The following is a 14,476-nucleotide window of genomic DNA, read 5'->3' on the forward strand; positions in this document are numbered from 1 at the left end:
GCAATGCCTTCTTTGCCTCTTCGCCTTTACTGGTGACATCAACCTTCAGGAATCCCAGGCCTCTGAGATCAGAGGGAAACTCTGGAGGAAGACTTACCCTTGGTGGAGGAGGAACAGGTTAGGCAGCACTTAAGGTGCACATGCAGAACTCCATGGGGCCTGGTGGGATGCACCTATGAGCATGGAGGGAGTTGGCCAATGTCATTCCAAGGCCACCATCTATTGTCTTTAAAGGGTCATGGTGTTTGGGAGAGGTTCATGAAGACTGGAAGAAAGCAAATGTCACTCTTATCTTCAAGAAGGGCAAGAAGGAACATCTGGGGATGTTCTGGTAACATCTGGGGAGCGGCAGGTTGGTCAGCCTCTTCTCGATCCCTGGAAAAGTGTTGGAGCAACTAACCCTGAAAAGCATTTCCAAATACATGAAGGACAAGAAGGTGATCAGGAGTAGTCAGCATGGATTTAGAAAGGGGAAATCATGCTTAACCAGCATGATAGCCCTCTACAATGAAATGACTAGCTTGGTGCATGTGGGGAGAGCAATGGATGTTGATTGCTTTGACCTTGGTAAGGTTTTTGACCCTGTCTTCCATAACATCCTCACAGACAAGCTGACAGGGTATGACTTAGATAAGTGGGCAGTGAGGTGGATTAAAAACTGTCTGAATGGCCAGGCCCAGAGGGTTGTGATCAGTGGTACAAGGTCCAGTTGGAGGCCAGTCAGTAGTGGCGTACCCCAGGGGTCAATTCTGGGGCCGGTACTGTTCAATATTTTCATTAATGACCTGGACGATGGGGCAGAGTGCACCCTCGGCAAGTTTGTAGATGATAAAAACACTGGGAGGAGCGGCTGATGAGCCAGAGGGTTGTGCTGCCATTGAGAGGGACCTTGACAGGCTGGACAGAGAGGAATCTCATCAAGTTCAACACAGGGAAATGCAAAGTCCTGCGTCTGGGGATGTCTGAGGGTAAGCCCCTGCACCAGTACAGGCTGGAGGCCAACTGGCTGGAAAGTAGTTCTGCAGAGAAGACCTTGGGGTCCTGGTGGACAGCAAGCTGACCATGAGCCAGCAATGCTCCCTCGTCGCAAGGAAGGCCAACAGCATCCTGGGCTGCTTTAGGAAGAGTGTTGCCAGCGGATCAGGATCCTTCCCCTCTACTTGGCACAGGTGAGGCCACATCTGCGGTGTTGTGTGCAGTTCTGGGCTCCCCTGTGCAAGAGAGACTTGGACCTACTGGAATGAGTCCAGCACAGGTCCACAAAGATGATGAAGGTTCTGGAGCATCCTTCACATGAGGAGAAGCTGAGAGAGCTGGGACTGTTCAGTCTGGAGAAGAGAAGGCTCGGGGAGATCTTGTTAATGTATATAAATACCTGATGGGAGGGAGTGAAGAACAGGGAGCCAGATTCTTCTCAGTAGAGCCCAGTGACAGGACAAGAGGCAATGGGCACATGAAAGTCAATCTGAACATCACAAAATGCTTTTTCACCGTGAGGATGATCAAACACTGGCACAGGTTGCCCAGAGAGGTTGTAGAGTCTCCATCCTTGGAAATATTCAAAACCTAGCTGGACTTAGTCCTTGGCAACTAGTTTTAGGTGTCCCTGCTTGAGCAGGGTGTGGGACAAGATGATCTCCAGAGGTCCATTCCAACCTAAATGATACTGTGATTCTGTATATTCCTTTCTCTCCTCCCCCCCTGCCCCCAAGCAAATAAACAAGATGAGGTCCATGTCATGCTTGACAGTACTGTTGCATGGTATGGTTTGTGAATTATGTTGGAAAACCAAGATCTGAACTAATTATCTAAAAATTAATTTCCAACACAGCAGTTCATTTGAAAAATTAACTTGTGGAAGAGGCTTTGGAAGAACAGAGGCAGGTTTGGCCTTTGACAGAAATATGTCTTTAACTCTGTGATTCTATCCCAGGCTTGTCGAAGTGTCTTTTTCTTGAAGACATTTTTTTAAAATGCAGAATGTTTCCTTCAGAAACAATTTATTTCCTTTACAGGTTTCATCTGTTAAAAAAGAATCAGCATGTTTTCTGATGAAGACTGCTGACTAGAACATCTGTTTTGTATCCCAGTAGATGACCTCTCTAAATTAATCAATCCCAGTTCTAATGAATTGACCTGTTTAAAACAGATATCTGCAAGCATGTGTTTTCATGTCTGGCCTTTAAGCTTTGAAGTGAATCCCTTCATGGGATTTCAAGAAATATCTGTTGTTTTCCATTGAGATTTTTCTGAAAAATCCTGGTGCTTCAACCCGGTGTTGGAAAGTCATTTTGATTAAAATGATTTTAAATATAAGCCCCTTTTTAGTGCTTGTTTGTAACTGGTTCAGTATTTGATTCTCAGGGTTAGCCACCCAAGCCTAGCTGTGCTGTTCATTTCCAGCCTGAGCTGTGCAGAGCTCAATAGCTTTTACGTTATGCTCTGACCACACAGGAATGGAGCAAATCACTGCTTTCCTAGTTCAGCTTTGCAATATTTTACCGGGGGGGGTGTGGGGTGGGGGGTGGGGACGGGCGCGCGCGGGGCGCAGAATGTGTCTGGTAATGTATGTCTGTCTGATAATTCAGAAAAGCTACCATTAAAGGATAATCACTCAACATAATCTTTTGCATTCTACTGAATGCTTACATGTCGGTTACTACTAAACTATTTCTGTGGAAAGAAAAAGAATTAAAAACCTGATTGGACTTTTATGACATTTAAAGATACAGTAGCTTTGTATTTTGTGGCTGTATGTCCACACACCCTGTGTTGTACTTACATGGTTGTTTTCTTTAAAGAAAATATCTATTAATTAAAAAAGAAATGTCTGTTTTCTGTGCTCTTAAAAAGCAATTCAGTAATTACCTATAACAGTTAATGAGAAGAGAGAGAAATACAGAAAGGATGCTGCTTACTGAAGATGACTGCTGTTCAGTTCCTGTGACATAAATTGTAAACTGCTACTTAAGTTCTTATTTTCTTGGAAAGTGAGAAAAGATGCAGACAACTGATGTCATTCTACATGCACTGAAGGTCACTAGTATGTTGATAACTCCAATAGTAGAGTAGTGGGATTTTTGTTGCCCTTGCAGATGTTCTTAAAATAGGGGATAGTTAAGATAATTAAAATTAGAGTCCTTATTGCAGAATGGTCATTAAACATGCTTGATCCTAATGTTCCATTTTACTTATCCTCACTGATGAGGTGAGTCTCTCATTTAAAACAATGCAAACACTACTGTCCTGAGCACCTGAACTGTTTATAGGGTTGCATGCCTCACCATGCACATTTTGTGGAGTAGCAATGAGAGGCAGTTGCTATTTTGTTAGTAACACTTTGAAAGGCATGGAAAACCTAATACCTATTTTAGCGGGGAAGAAAGAAGGGTTTCTGTCCCTGGCTGAATGTGCAATCTTCAGGAGAAAAAGAAAATTCTTAATGTATGATTTAGTCTGCGAACTTGTCAATATGTAATTTATTTTCTGATGCTGTTAACAACTAAAGGTTATGCAGCTGTTATATGTTCACTTGAAAGCATGTCACTTGCTAGCATGTTCTCTCTCTCACACTCGTGCACACCCGTGCACACCCATGCACACTCGTGCCCCCTCCCTCCTGCCCCCCACCTGGAGGACAGCCCACCAGGATATCCTTTGGGAAACAGCAGCACCATTTCCCAGTTGGAGCTGTGTGCAGTTAAGCTCACTGATCTCCATGCCATGTGACTAGAAACGCAAGGAGCGGATTGGCATCCGGTGCACACTCTCCAACTTGTCGGATAGCCAAAAAAAAAAAAAAAAAAAGGGGGTGGGAATGAGGAGGGGAGGTTCTCTTGCTTTTTTCCTAGCGCTATTAATTCCTGCTGGAGCTTGTTTGCTGCGAGCTCAGTTCATGGCAGTAACAGAAGCAGTAGTGCTTATTCGGTAGCTCAGTGCTCTCAATGAGGTCAAGCTGGATCAAAGGGAAACCTCCTGCGGAAGCATCTACTGTAAGTTCTGATACTGCTTTTTCCACGCTCCCTTCAAATGAATCGTAGCCTGTACAACTGAGCCAGGCTTCGGTGCTTTATGTCTCCCCAACTGATAATTTTGCATGAGGTTGTCAGGTTTTATGTTAATTGAACTTGTCAGTAAGGCATCAGTTGGATAATAATTCTCTGCATTTTGGGAGGAAAGGGCTTATTGTTCTATCCTTTTATTTTCTGAGAAAGCAGGAAGAAGAAAGCGTGGTTTTGTCCTTTTGAAAAGCTCCAAGCTGTTGTGGTTACAGCTCACCAGATTCTGTTTTATGTAGTCTACATATTCTACTTTCTAAGTAAAGTAATTGTAAAGTGTCTTTCAAATATCCTTGGATTTCACCAAATAGCTATTCTTTTAGAATAGTTACCTAAACATTTACTTAATTAAAAAAAAAAAAAAAGAAAAAAGAAAAAAAGAAAAAAGAGAGAAAGATGAAACACTTTATTCAAATCTTGGAAACATCTGTAGTAACTAAATTTCAGAGACACACTCCTTACACAAGCTGCTGTTCACCTGAGAGGCCTCAAATGTGATCATTCAGAAATATTTCTTTGAAACCTAATTCTGAATATCAGCTGGTTTTAATGAAACTTTCAGTTGCAAAGACATGCACAGTGAGATGAAAAATTTCTCATTTTATGTAACGAACTAGCTGTTTCTGCAAAAATGCTATTTAGCATGAAGGAATGCTAACTTTTGCAGGTAGTGTTGTCTCATTTACAGCATGGAAACCTTGGGTAATAATGAAATGCTGGGTTGTAAATTTTCAGCTATATAACCCAACTTTTTTTTTAAAGTACAAAAAACTTACCTGAATATATATCTGGAAGGCTTGCAGTGTGGTTTCAATGGACTGAACAAAGTAACTACCACCTGTTTGGATTATTGTTAGTAATATATTGTAAACCCTGAGGGGAAATAAAGTATCACAAATCCTTATCCCTTTCTACTGTAGAGTTCCTCTTGAAAGGAGATGGCATGATGTCTCTCTCTTGATCTTCAGCTAGTATGTCTGGAAACCGGGCAGTGTTGGCATTATTGTGCTGTGAAGCAGCGTAATGTTGCAAATGTCAAAAAGACTCATGGCATTGCCTTACCCCCCAAAAGCTAATGTCTTTGTTTTTTTTTTCGAAGGTGTGTACTTTAATTATAGTCTTCTTTTTATCTCCTTCAGTTAATAGTCTTGACTTTCTTAAACATATAACTTGGAAGTTGGATAGAGGAAAGGAGAAAAATAGTGTGAAATCAGGTCATGCAACATCTAGGTGTGAAGTATGAATTATTTGCTGGAGAGATTTATGAAACAAACTCTTGAAGACTCATTTTCAACTGTGTACTTCTATTTATTAAATAGAAGATATGTTACTTTAATATGCTGTGATTTTCGTTTGGCATCACTGCAATATACATATGAGAAGATAATGTGTAAATTAGCATTTGATGCTTACCACTCTTGTTCTGAGGATAGGATCAAAATGCTTTATGAACCCATCACTGGATTTTTTTATTTTAAATTTGTAGCTTTTCTTGGTTTTAACAGAGGCTGTCTTTGGTTCTGTTGAGACAGCTCCATTTTTGAAACATACATAGTGGGAAAAAACATACTGTGTCTTTTTGTCCAGATGGTGATGTTTCTTTTCCTTTCAGCATTCAGCTTCTGAGTTGATCCTAGTTGAAGATGAAATGACAGATACTGAAGATAATGAAGAGGAGGATTTAGGAGTCATGGATGATCAACGTAGTGTAATTCTCCATCTCATCTCTCAGCTCAAACTTGGCATGGACCTTACCAGGGTACGGACACTGTTTCTCTTTTATAATTGTTCATTCTTTTTTCTTCTTCTCATCCGTATGTGTGTGTGTGTATGTGCACCTGTGTGATTCCTGTGAGCATGTTTTGCCCCCATGGACAATGAAGTTTGCCTCTTCGTAAAGGTGTGGCTCCAGAGAGCTATGGAGTGCTGTCTCCTGCTAGGCAGGCTTTCACATGAAGTGACCACATCAGATATTTTGGGGATGGGGGGATAGGGTCGGGGGAAGGGAAAGAGAAAAGGAAAAGAAAAAACCTCCGAAGCTCTTCCTTTTTTTTTTTTTCCCAAGTCTTTCAAAGCAACCATATGTTGTGTATGTATCCCACATGTATGTTAAGTCAGGGTGCACTGAGTGTTTGAGGAACCATAATGTCAGTTTTATGGATGAAGGAGATACGTGCTCGAGTTACTGCTTTGTGGATTGGATGCCATTTAATTACTTGGCAGCTTCAAAAAAACCATGATGGTAAAGAAATCACAGTCTTCAATGTATCACTGTTCAATGTATCATGCTAAGCAGCTCACCGGTTTAATCTGTGTATCCTTCTGGTCCTGGAACCGGTATTGTTATGAGCTTATCCATACTGTTATGATCAGAGAAGTTATGGTGTCTGAGAAATTTCCCATAAGTCATTAGAATTTTGGAAATGAGGTAGATGTTCTGGAAGCAGGGAATGCCTCTTTTGAATAGTCCTACATTCCAGTGAAACCTTCTTTTGGGACTTAATAATCAAGTGAGTTTTTGTAAAGATAGGGAATACCCTTTCCTTCCACAAGGTTTTCTACTTTAAAAAAAAAAGGCAAATAAAACCTCTATAACCCACTTCTACAAATGAGAAGAGCTCATTCTGACTTACTCCCTCCACAAATAAAAAAGTTTGGAATGACTAGAGAATTACCCTTGTGCAGGAGATAGCTATGCAGGAGATTCTCATGGGCATTTTGATATTCTGAAGAGTTCATCTGCTTTCCTTCTGATCTTACATACTAATCAAAATCTATTTTTACTATCACTTTCTTACAAAATAAGTCTTTCTCAATATGGTGTTTTCTGCTTCCTCTGGAACAATTGACAGTATTTAAAAATACTTACATTTTTTAAGACTGAGCAATCCTGTGATCTGTTGCTAAGTATAGCTATTGAGTAGCTGCATGGAAATTCATGTTTTTTCTAAATAGAATAAAAGTTTCGTCATTTCATTTGTGAATAATTTATACCTGTCACTTCTTAGTATGTCTGGGGTTATGTACAGTTGATTTTTGGTTTTGTTTTTCTTACATTCCTCAATTTTTCATAGCTTTTCCTCTTCTCTGTGTTTGTTTGCTAAGGCTGTCTCAGTCCATAATGTTTAAACTAGACTAAGATTCCTTATCTATTGTTCTTGTGTCTTCAAAACGTTTTGTCTTTGGTAGTGAACAAGATATTTCTTCCCTGATTTCCAGTGTCAACTTTTTGTCACAGCAGAGGAGGCAAAAGCCCCAAAGACACACAGTTAATGTAAATAAGAGAAATTCCTGTAAGTAAGAGCAGTGTAGACACTTATAAGTAGGAAAGTAAATATATATTATAACCTATTTCTTACATGGTGTTCTTAGAGCACAGTTTTTGAGGATAGTGATGAATATTATCAGATCTATAGTATGACAAAATATTAGCACGCATGAATGTGTGTATATAAGACCCACAGTCTGAAAAGAGGAACAGGCATATGGCAGAGTTAGATCTATCTCTAGTCTGTGTGATGCATGAATACACATATGATGAGTACTAATGAGACATGCCACATGTGCACATCACTTTTCTGACCATTTTGAGGACTGAAAAAAAATAAATTGCAAGACAGCTGGCTGCTTTTTTTATTAACGTTGCTTCCTGACATGAGGCCCTTACGGCCACAGACGTGTGACGATAGAGCTTCGTTTGTTGGCTGCACCTCTTTTCATTTTTCATTATTCCTCTGAAAATCAGATTTCAGATAGCCTTGATGCTAGTCAGCTTCTGCTGGAAGTGGTTGTGACACAGTAGTTGCTAATATTGGAGGATGTTTTATATGTTTCCATTTTCCTGTGCCTTCTTCCCTAGGGTTGTTTATTTGGCTCGTTTTGTGAGCTATGGATTGTAACATGGTAGGCACATGAACAAACAGCTCTTCTGAGCCCTTGGTGGCTTTTGGTTCTGGATGCATAATCATTACCTTCATGTACCCTATCAGAGGAAACAGCATCTTTTCCTTTTCCTCTGGGGTGGTTGTGTAAGTTACTGTTGGCCTTGCCTGTGCTGACATGAATTTCCCAGTGACGATAGCCACATTTAATGTTGCAGAGGTGCTTCACTTTTGAAATGTGTCATGCTGCCATGGCTTTTGATGAGGAGTTAAACAGTAAAAATCTACAGTGAAGGAAAACAGCCACAATCTGCATGGGCATTTGCTAGAACAGGCTAGGCTCCGTGGTGGCCGAATAGACTTCAATAGCTGCTAGAGAGAGTTGGGTGGGGGAGCAGTTCACAGCAGCAGAATATAGTACAAAACTGATTGATGCCGTGGACTGGGCTAGGACTTTAAACCTCATTTAAAATTGGAATTGCTGGAGAAAAAATAAGTTTCTAAATTGTTGATTCCTTGGACTTCTAAAAAATGAAAAATAGCACCAAAAATCACTGACAGCCTGATAAATGTGTTGGCAAATGGCATCTAATGGATTGAAATGAATGCTAACAATTTGTGCAGATGGGTGATCACTCCCCCTCATTCCCTCACCTTCCCTACGCAGTTAGTATGTGCTAAAAATAAAGGGCTGCCAGTAATTCTGCAGAATATCAACCTGTTGTAAATTAACATTGTAGTATGTTCACGATGTCGTAAGTTTTTTATTTGCTTGTCAATATTCTTTTTACCTTGTAATTTTAAAATGTAAGTGGGATGAAAATAGCGTCTTTTATTCCCACAGTGACATAGATGACAGTGGAAAGCTTTTGTACCTCAGGAAGGACATCTCAGCTTGGGGTACCTTGGTCAGATTTCTGAAAAAAGTAGGGAATGGTGCTGACTCCCATGTTTTGCCTTGCAGTAAATAGTAGGGGGGATAAATATCTCTGTTCTTATCTCTCTTCTTACTTTTCCCAGTTGCATTCAGATCTAATTAAGTATAGGTGAATTCAAACCTAGGAGGTTACGATCAAGCTTTGAACCAATGTCTTCTTTTGAACCTCAATGAAAAGGGAAGAATGCCTGTTAAACTGCTTCCTTTTCACATGAAGCCTGAGAGAGAATAAGAAGAGATTATTCTAACATTTTCGAATGCAACCAGGAGATTTTTTTCTTCAGACTTTGGCAACTTGGTATTCATTCTAGAGAGATTCTTTTGTCCATTTGGTTGTCTTGCTGGCTTTTTCTCAGACAAAAAAATTAGGCAGTTTTGACTTTTTATGCAATTACAAAAAAAAAAATTGTTGTAGTCCAAGACCAGTATAAAGAACATAGGTCTTAAGTGTATTTTTCTGGACAGTGCATTCTGCTTGGCTGCAGAAGAGTTGAAAACCTCATTCCTTTGGAAGCTAGAGTACTAGCACAAGTACGTGACAGTCCAACGCTGGCAAGAAGAATGCCGTATGCTTCCAAATTTTATTCTATTTTGCTTATTTCTGCAGAAATCAAGATAGGACCAATTAAAAAAAAAAAAGGCTGGTGTGATTGATGATTTTTTTTTTTTTTTGGACTATGTTATTTTGTGGTGGTGTTGCATATTGAAACTTTCAGGCAATGAGATTATTTAGTAAAAGGCAATGCTTTCTAGGCATATTTTGTAATACTGGGATTGTGTAAGCTTAAAAACTCAAATAATTTTCATATGTAGTTCTGTCTCCTTTTGAGGAAACAGGTCAATTCTCTGTTTTGCAGTGGATCCTTTCCTGCTACAATTAAGGATGTAGTTTCCATTTTAGCTGGCCTTTTAAAGCAAGATCATTTGAGCTAGAGTTCAAGCTTTGTTCAGATTTTAAATTGATTCTTGAAACTGAATAATAAAAGTCCAGTGATCGGTAACATCTCATTTAGTGGCTATTTTGGCATAGCTGTATTAAGTATGTAGCAAAGCACACAGCTAATACTTGAGAGAGTAGATACAAGGACTATGTGATCAAGTCAACAGGATGAAACCACAGCAGTCTTAATGTTGTACCATAAAATTTGGATCATCTTAAGTATGGTCTGTAGTTTTCTTCTCCTCCATTTGTGCTAATAAAGGTCACTCTTTTTAGAGAGAGACACTTGGACATAATGAGATGCAGAGTGCTGTTTGTTCAAATGAGTTTCTCTGCCTCTTCAAGTCTGTGCAGTGAACTCATGATAGTCACTATTTCTAGTCAGAAGTGATTTTTTTTTCCTATGTTTTGCTTTCAGTTTCCCCTTTGATAACCTGATCTTTAATTTATATTAAAATGAGATCCTGTGTTGAAGGTCAGTAATGCTGAATTGCATTTTTTAAGATTGTATCAGATAATGCATATTTGGTCAGAATGAGAATGCTGCAAGTAAGACGGAATTGTTCAAAGAGCTAAAATCTACTGCCTTTCCACTTTGCCTTCCAAAGTTGTAGATTTCACTTTTAAAAACCAATCTCCTCAGCCCCTCGCTATCACACCACCAGGGGGACTGTAGGCTGTCTTTAACACGCAGTAGTTCGCCACTCATAGTGTAAAATTAAGGTCCTGCATCTTTTGGGGCCTCATTAGGTTGGTAACTAGAGACTATGTAGGGTCCTCAAGGCTTACGGAACAGTCTCAGAGGAGTATTACAGATGGAACTTTGCTTGATTTATATCTAAACTTGTAAAAATTATTAGCCTGTAAAAGATTATATGTGTGTAAATAATATACAGAAGGAGAGAGCGAATGAGCATGTATGTTACCAAACGGAGCGGTGATCTGATTTTTTTTTTTTTTGCAGTGGTGGTATGTTGACTTCCTGTGTAGCTGTTAAGACTGCATTTGAGCCATTGCGACTGGAATTTTTTTTTCATGTTTAAAAGTTTTCTTTGAAAAGAACTAAAAGATTAATAACAGTTTGACAGCTTCTATTTCGTTATCCATGGTATCCAAAAGGACTGAACTGTGCTTTGATCCCACTTAGAATAGCAAGCTGGGGCCGCAGGGGGCAAAGCAAATGTGTTTATGTTTGAAGGGTGGCTCCCTGCCTGCTGTAAATAACCCTTGCTTTTGGGAAAGGGAAAAAGTAAATGCAATGAAGAATTAATGAGGAAAGCAGAAGAATTGCTTTAATAAGGGACAGCTGTTGGTCTGCATCTGGCATCATTGAGCCACTTTGACTCTAGACAAATTTGTGTGTGCCAGAAGTTCCTTGTTGGTCACACAGGAGCGACCCCTGACCTCCCCTGGGACAGTCCTGCACAAGGTGTGGAGGGTGAGGGAGAAGGTACGGAAAGAAATAAATTATTTTAGGTCCTGTAGCCCTTGCCTGTCTTGCAGTGCACTCCAGGGTGTTTCATTGAAAACTTTTAATAGTGTTATTCCTAAGTGGGTGACTTTGGCAACATCTGCGTTGCTCAATGAGCCACTTGAGACTGCATCCAAATCACTCAGGGCTGGCTCCCTCCACTGCAGACTGCCTAGTGCTCAGCCCCAGATTTTTTCTGGGCCCCTGTAGTCCCAGGATATTAATCTAACAGTTTGTGCAGTTTTGGTTTGTTTCAACTTGCCTGAAATAAGGTGAAGGCATGCAGGGGCCCACCACAGTAGTATGGTACAATCTCAAACTGAGGGGATGTGCCGTGTGCCTGGAGGAGAGCCTAGAGGTGGCAAGAGATTTGACTTGGGAGGTGGAAGGGGACATGACACATATGATGACAGTAGGGCAGAGGGAGTCAAACCTGGAGTGGTTTCCTGCCTCTTGGAGTCCTTGGTATGGTTTTAACCTTGGAAACACGCCCGAGATTTGGTTTTGGTTGGATCTAGTTGGCTTGGTTTGGTAGCGGCTGCAAGGGACCTAATACGTGTGCAGTGGGTGGTCAAGGGCCCAGGGGTGAAATTGGGAGCCCAGTTGTTTGACAGAATGGGTAGATGTACCCCTTGCACTATCCACCACTTACAGGTTGGGGATGTGTATGTTTATATAAAATACTCACCTTCTAGTGGTTTGGGAGGGTCTGCCCTGCCCTTTTGGGAGGGTTATGATTAGTTGGGTTTGTTGATGTTTGACGTAAATTAATTTACATCAAAGTATGTTTTTATGTCCTGTAAACAAGGAGAGCAATGGTTGGTTTGTTAACTGAGAGGAGAGGAAAAGGCAGATTTCCATGTGAGCGGAACAGCCCATCCCTGTTGCGTGAGCTGCTGTTGAGAATCATAATGAAATAGGAAGCAGCCTGCATGGCTATCAAGGCCGCTGCTTTTTCCTTCGCTCATTATTTACACTGCAAAGAAAATGAAATTGCTGTGGCAGGGGAGGAAAATACGCTGTCTCGAAACTTGGCAGGGCCAGAATTGCAGCTGTCTTAACTGTTCTCCCCCCCCTTTCCCCGTGGTAGTATGATCATGGGGAAATCATATCTGCCTTTGTCTGCTTTGCATACAGGTAGTGCTTCCAACATTTATTTTGGAGAAAAGATCCCTGCTGGAGATGTATGCAAATTTCATGGCCCATCCAGACCTGTTTTTGTCAATTGCAGCTGGAGCCACTCCTGAGGAAAGAATTATCTGCTTTGTGGAGTATTATCTAACAGCTTTTCACGAAGGCCGAAAGGGAGCGGTTGCCAAGAAGCCCTATAACCCTATAATTGGTGAAACGTTTCATTGCTCGTGGGATGTGCCTAAAGATAAAGTGAAAGCATTCAGAACTAACGGTGTCTCCACGGTTTCTAAGGACCCAACCAAGGAGTTTGGCCAGGACCAGTCCACGTGCTACAAGCTGAGGTTTGTAGCTGAACAAGTATCCCATCATCCACCGGTATCTTGCTTTTACTGTGAGTGCAAAGAGAAGAAAATGTGTGTGAACGCTCACGTATGGACCAAAAGCAAGTTTATGGGCATGTCAATAGGCGTTTCTATGGTAGGTGAAGGTAAGAAATGTGCTTTTATCTTGTTTTTTTCAGCTAAGTTGTAGGTGTCAACACAACAGAAATCCAGGTATTTTCCTGCTTGCTCTCCCTCTGACCTTTCATTTGAACCTTGTGGCTATTTGCTTTTGTGAAGCTTGGAATTAAAACTGTAGGGTTCATATAACTTTTTTCTGTCCAGACAGAATGTGAGACACACATTATGTATACAAAAGTGTGTTTCTATGTATGTGTGACTGTTAGTTATATCTGAAGTACAGTCATACCTTAAATTGTAGTAGCAAATGGCTACTGACAGTATATTCTGTAAGAACATTTTTATTTGTCTTGCTCACTTTTAAAGTAATAGGTGATTCAGTATGGGACAGTTTCACAACTGGAGCAAAGCAATAGGAAAAAACACATTTTTACTTAAGCCTAACATTCTCTTTTCATAGTTTCTGCAAAGAATCATGGTTTCTGTAGTGTTTACAAAGTTAGTGTATTATCTCAAGCTTTATAGCAAGTCACGTAGTCAAGATATAAATCGTGATTTGCTATATCATACGTACACAGTCTGCTTTGTGAGAAGTCATTCCTCAACGTGAATTCAGAAATACAGGGAATCATAAAAAATTCTTAATGGATAATCCGAACTGATAAACACACCTGTAACAGTATTGTTACTGACTGCTAATGTATTGATTTAATGTTTCTAATCAATTTAGTCAGTCCCTTTTGCCATTTGAGGTTAATTTCCTGAGTATGGTTTTTAGTGTTTTGTCTTAACTAGTTTTTAGACTCTGGTCTCAGAAGCACCAGGACAACTTATGATAAATGCTGCTTTTTGTCATCATTATGTTAAATAATATGATATTAAAGTAGTAAAAAAGTAGAATGGAAAATGTAGTGATTTGGTTTTGCTTATTAATAACAACAAAACAATTATGGTGAAAACATACAGATATGTTCTGCTATTTCTACTAGCTAGAACTAAAGAACAAACTCAAACTTAAGGGCTACAGTAGCTTCTTTCCTGATGGCAATATATTCTCTTTTTTGTAGAAGAGCCATGAAACTTCCTTACTACTGGATTTGATATTGTGGTGGTAGTTAAAGACTGTAACAGCATGGCTGTTTCCTTCTTCCTATGATTTAGGTATTTTGCTTTTAATACGGAGTTAAGGAAGTTGTAAGGGAATGTCAGAAGGGAAATCGGTCCTTCTGTCTGTCTCCCAACTATGCTACTGCCAGCCTGAGTCATTGGTTTCACTTCCTGGATTTTTCTGGTATATATTTGTTTCTAGTACTGTTTTTCTCAGTGAAAGGAGCTATTTAATGGAAAGAAAATTAAACACAAAGTCACTTATGATTATGTAGGAGTAGGGAAATTTTTTTTTCTTGCTGCTAGAGCAGCAATCCCCAGTTCCCTGGGATTGGGGGTGTCTACTGTGGGGATTATTTAAGACTTCAAAGTCCTGATGTGTCCCAGTTTTGAGAGAGAAAGGGTCTAGGAATTAACCTCTTCCCTACCCCAAGGATTGTTTAATGTGTGTTTGTGTTTCCCCCATGATCCTGGAGATATCCCAGGA

The 14,476-nt window shown here is 40.1% G+C and overlaps 1 protein-coding gene across 1 annotated transcript in view; it reads left to right on the forward strand.

Annotated features, from left to right (window-relative positions):
• OSBPL10 (oxysterol binding protein like 10) overlaps positions 1–14,476 on the forward strand; it is a 124,499-nt gene that overhangs the window by 95,363 nt on the left and 14,660 nt on the right. Inside the window, exons 7-8 of the mRNA XM_075143374.1 lie at positions 5,671–5,817; positions 12,425–12,908. Coding sequence (XP_074999475.1) covers positions 5,671–5,817; positions 12,425–12,908 — 631 coding nt within the window. The remainder of the gene's footprint in view (positions 1–5,670; positions 5,818–12,424; positions 12,909–14,476) is intronic.

Source organism: Calonectris borealis, chromosome 2, assembly GCF_964195595.1.
Source record: "Calonectris borealis chromosome 2, bCalBor7.hap1.2, whole genome shotgun sequence".
Taxonomy (NCBI): Eukaryota; Metazoa; Chordata; class Aves; order Procellariiformes; family Procellariidae; genus Calonectris; species Calonectris borealis.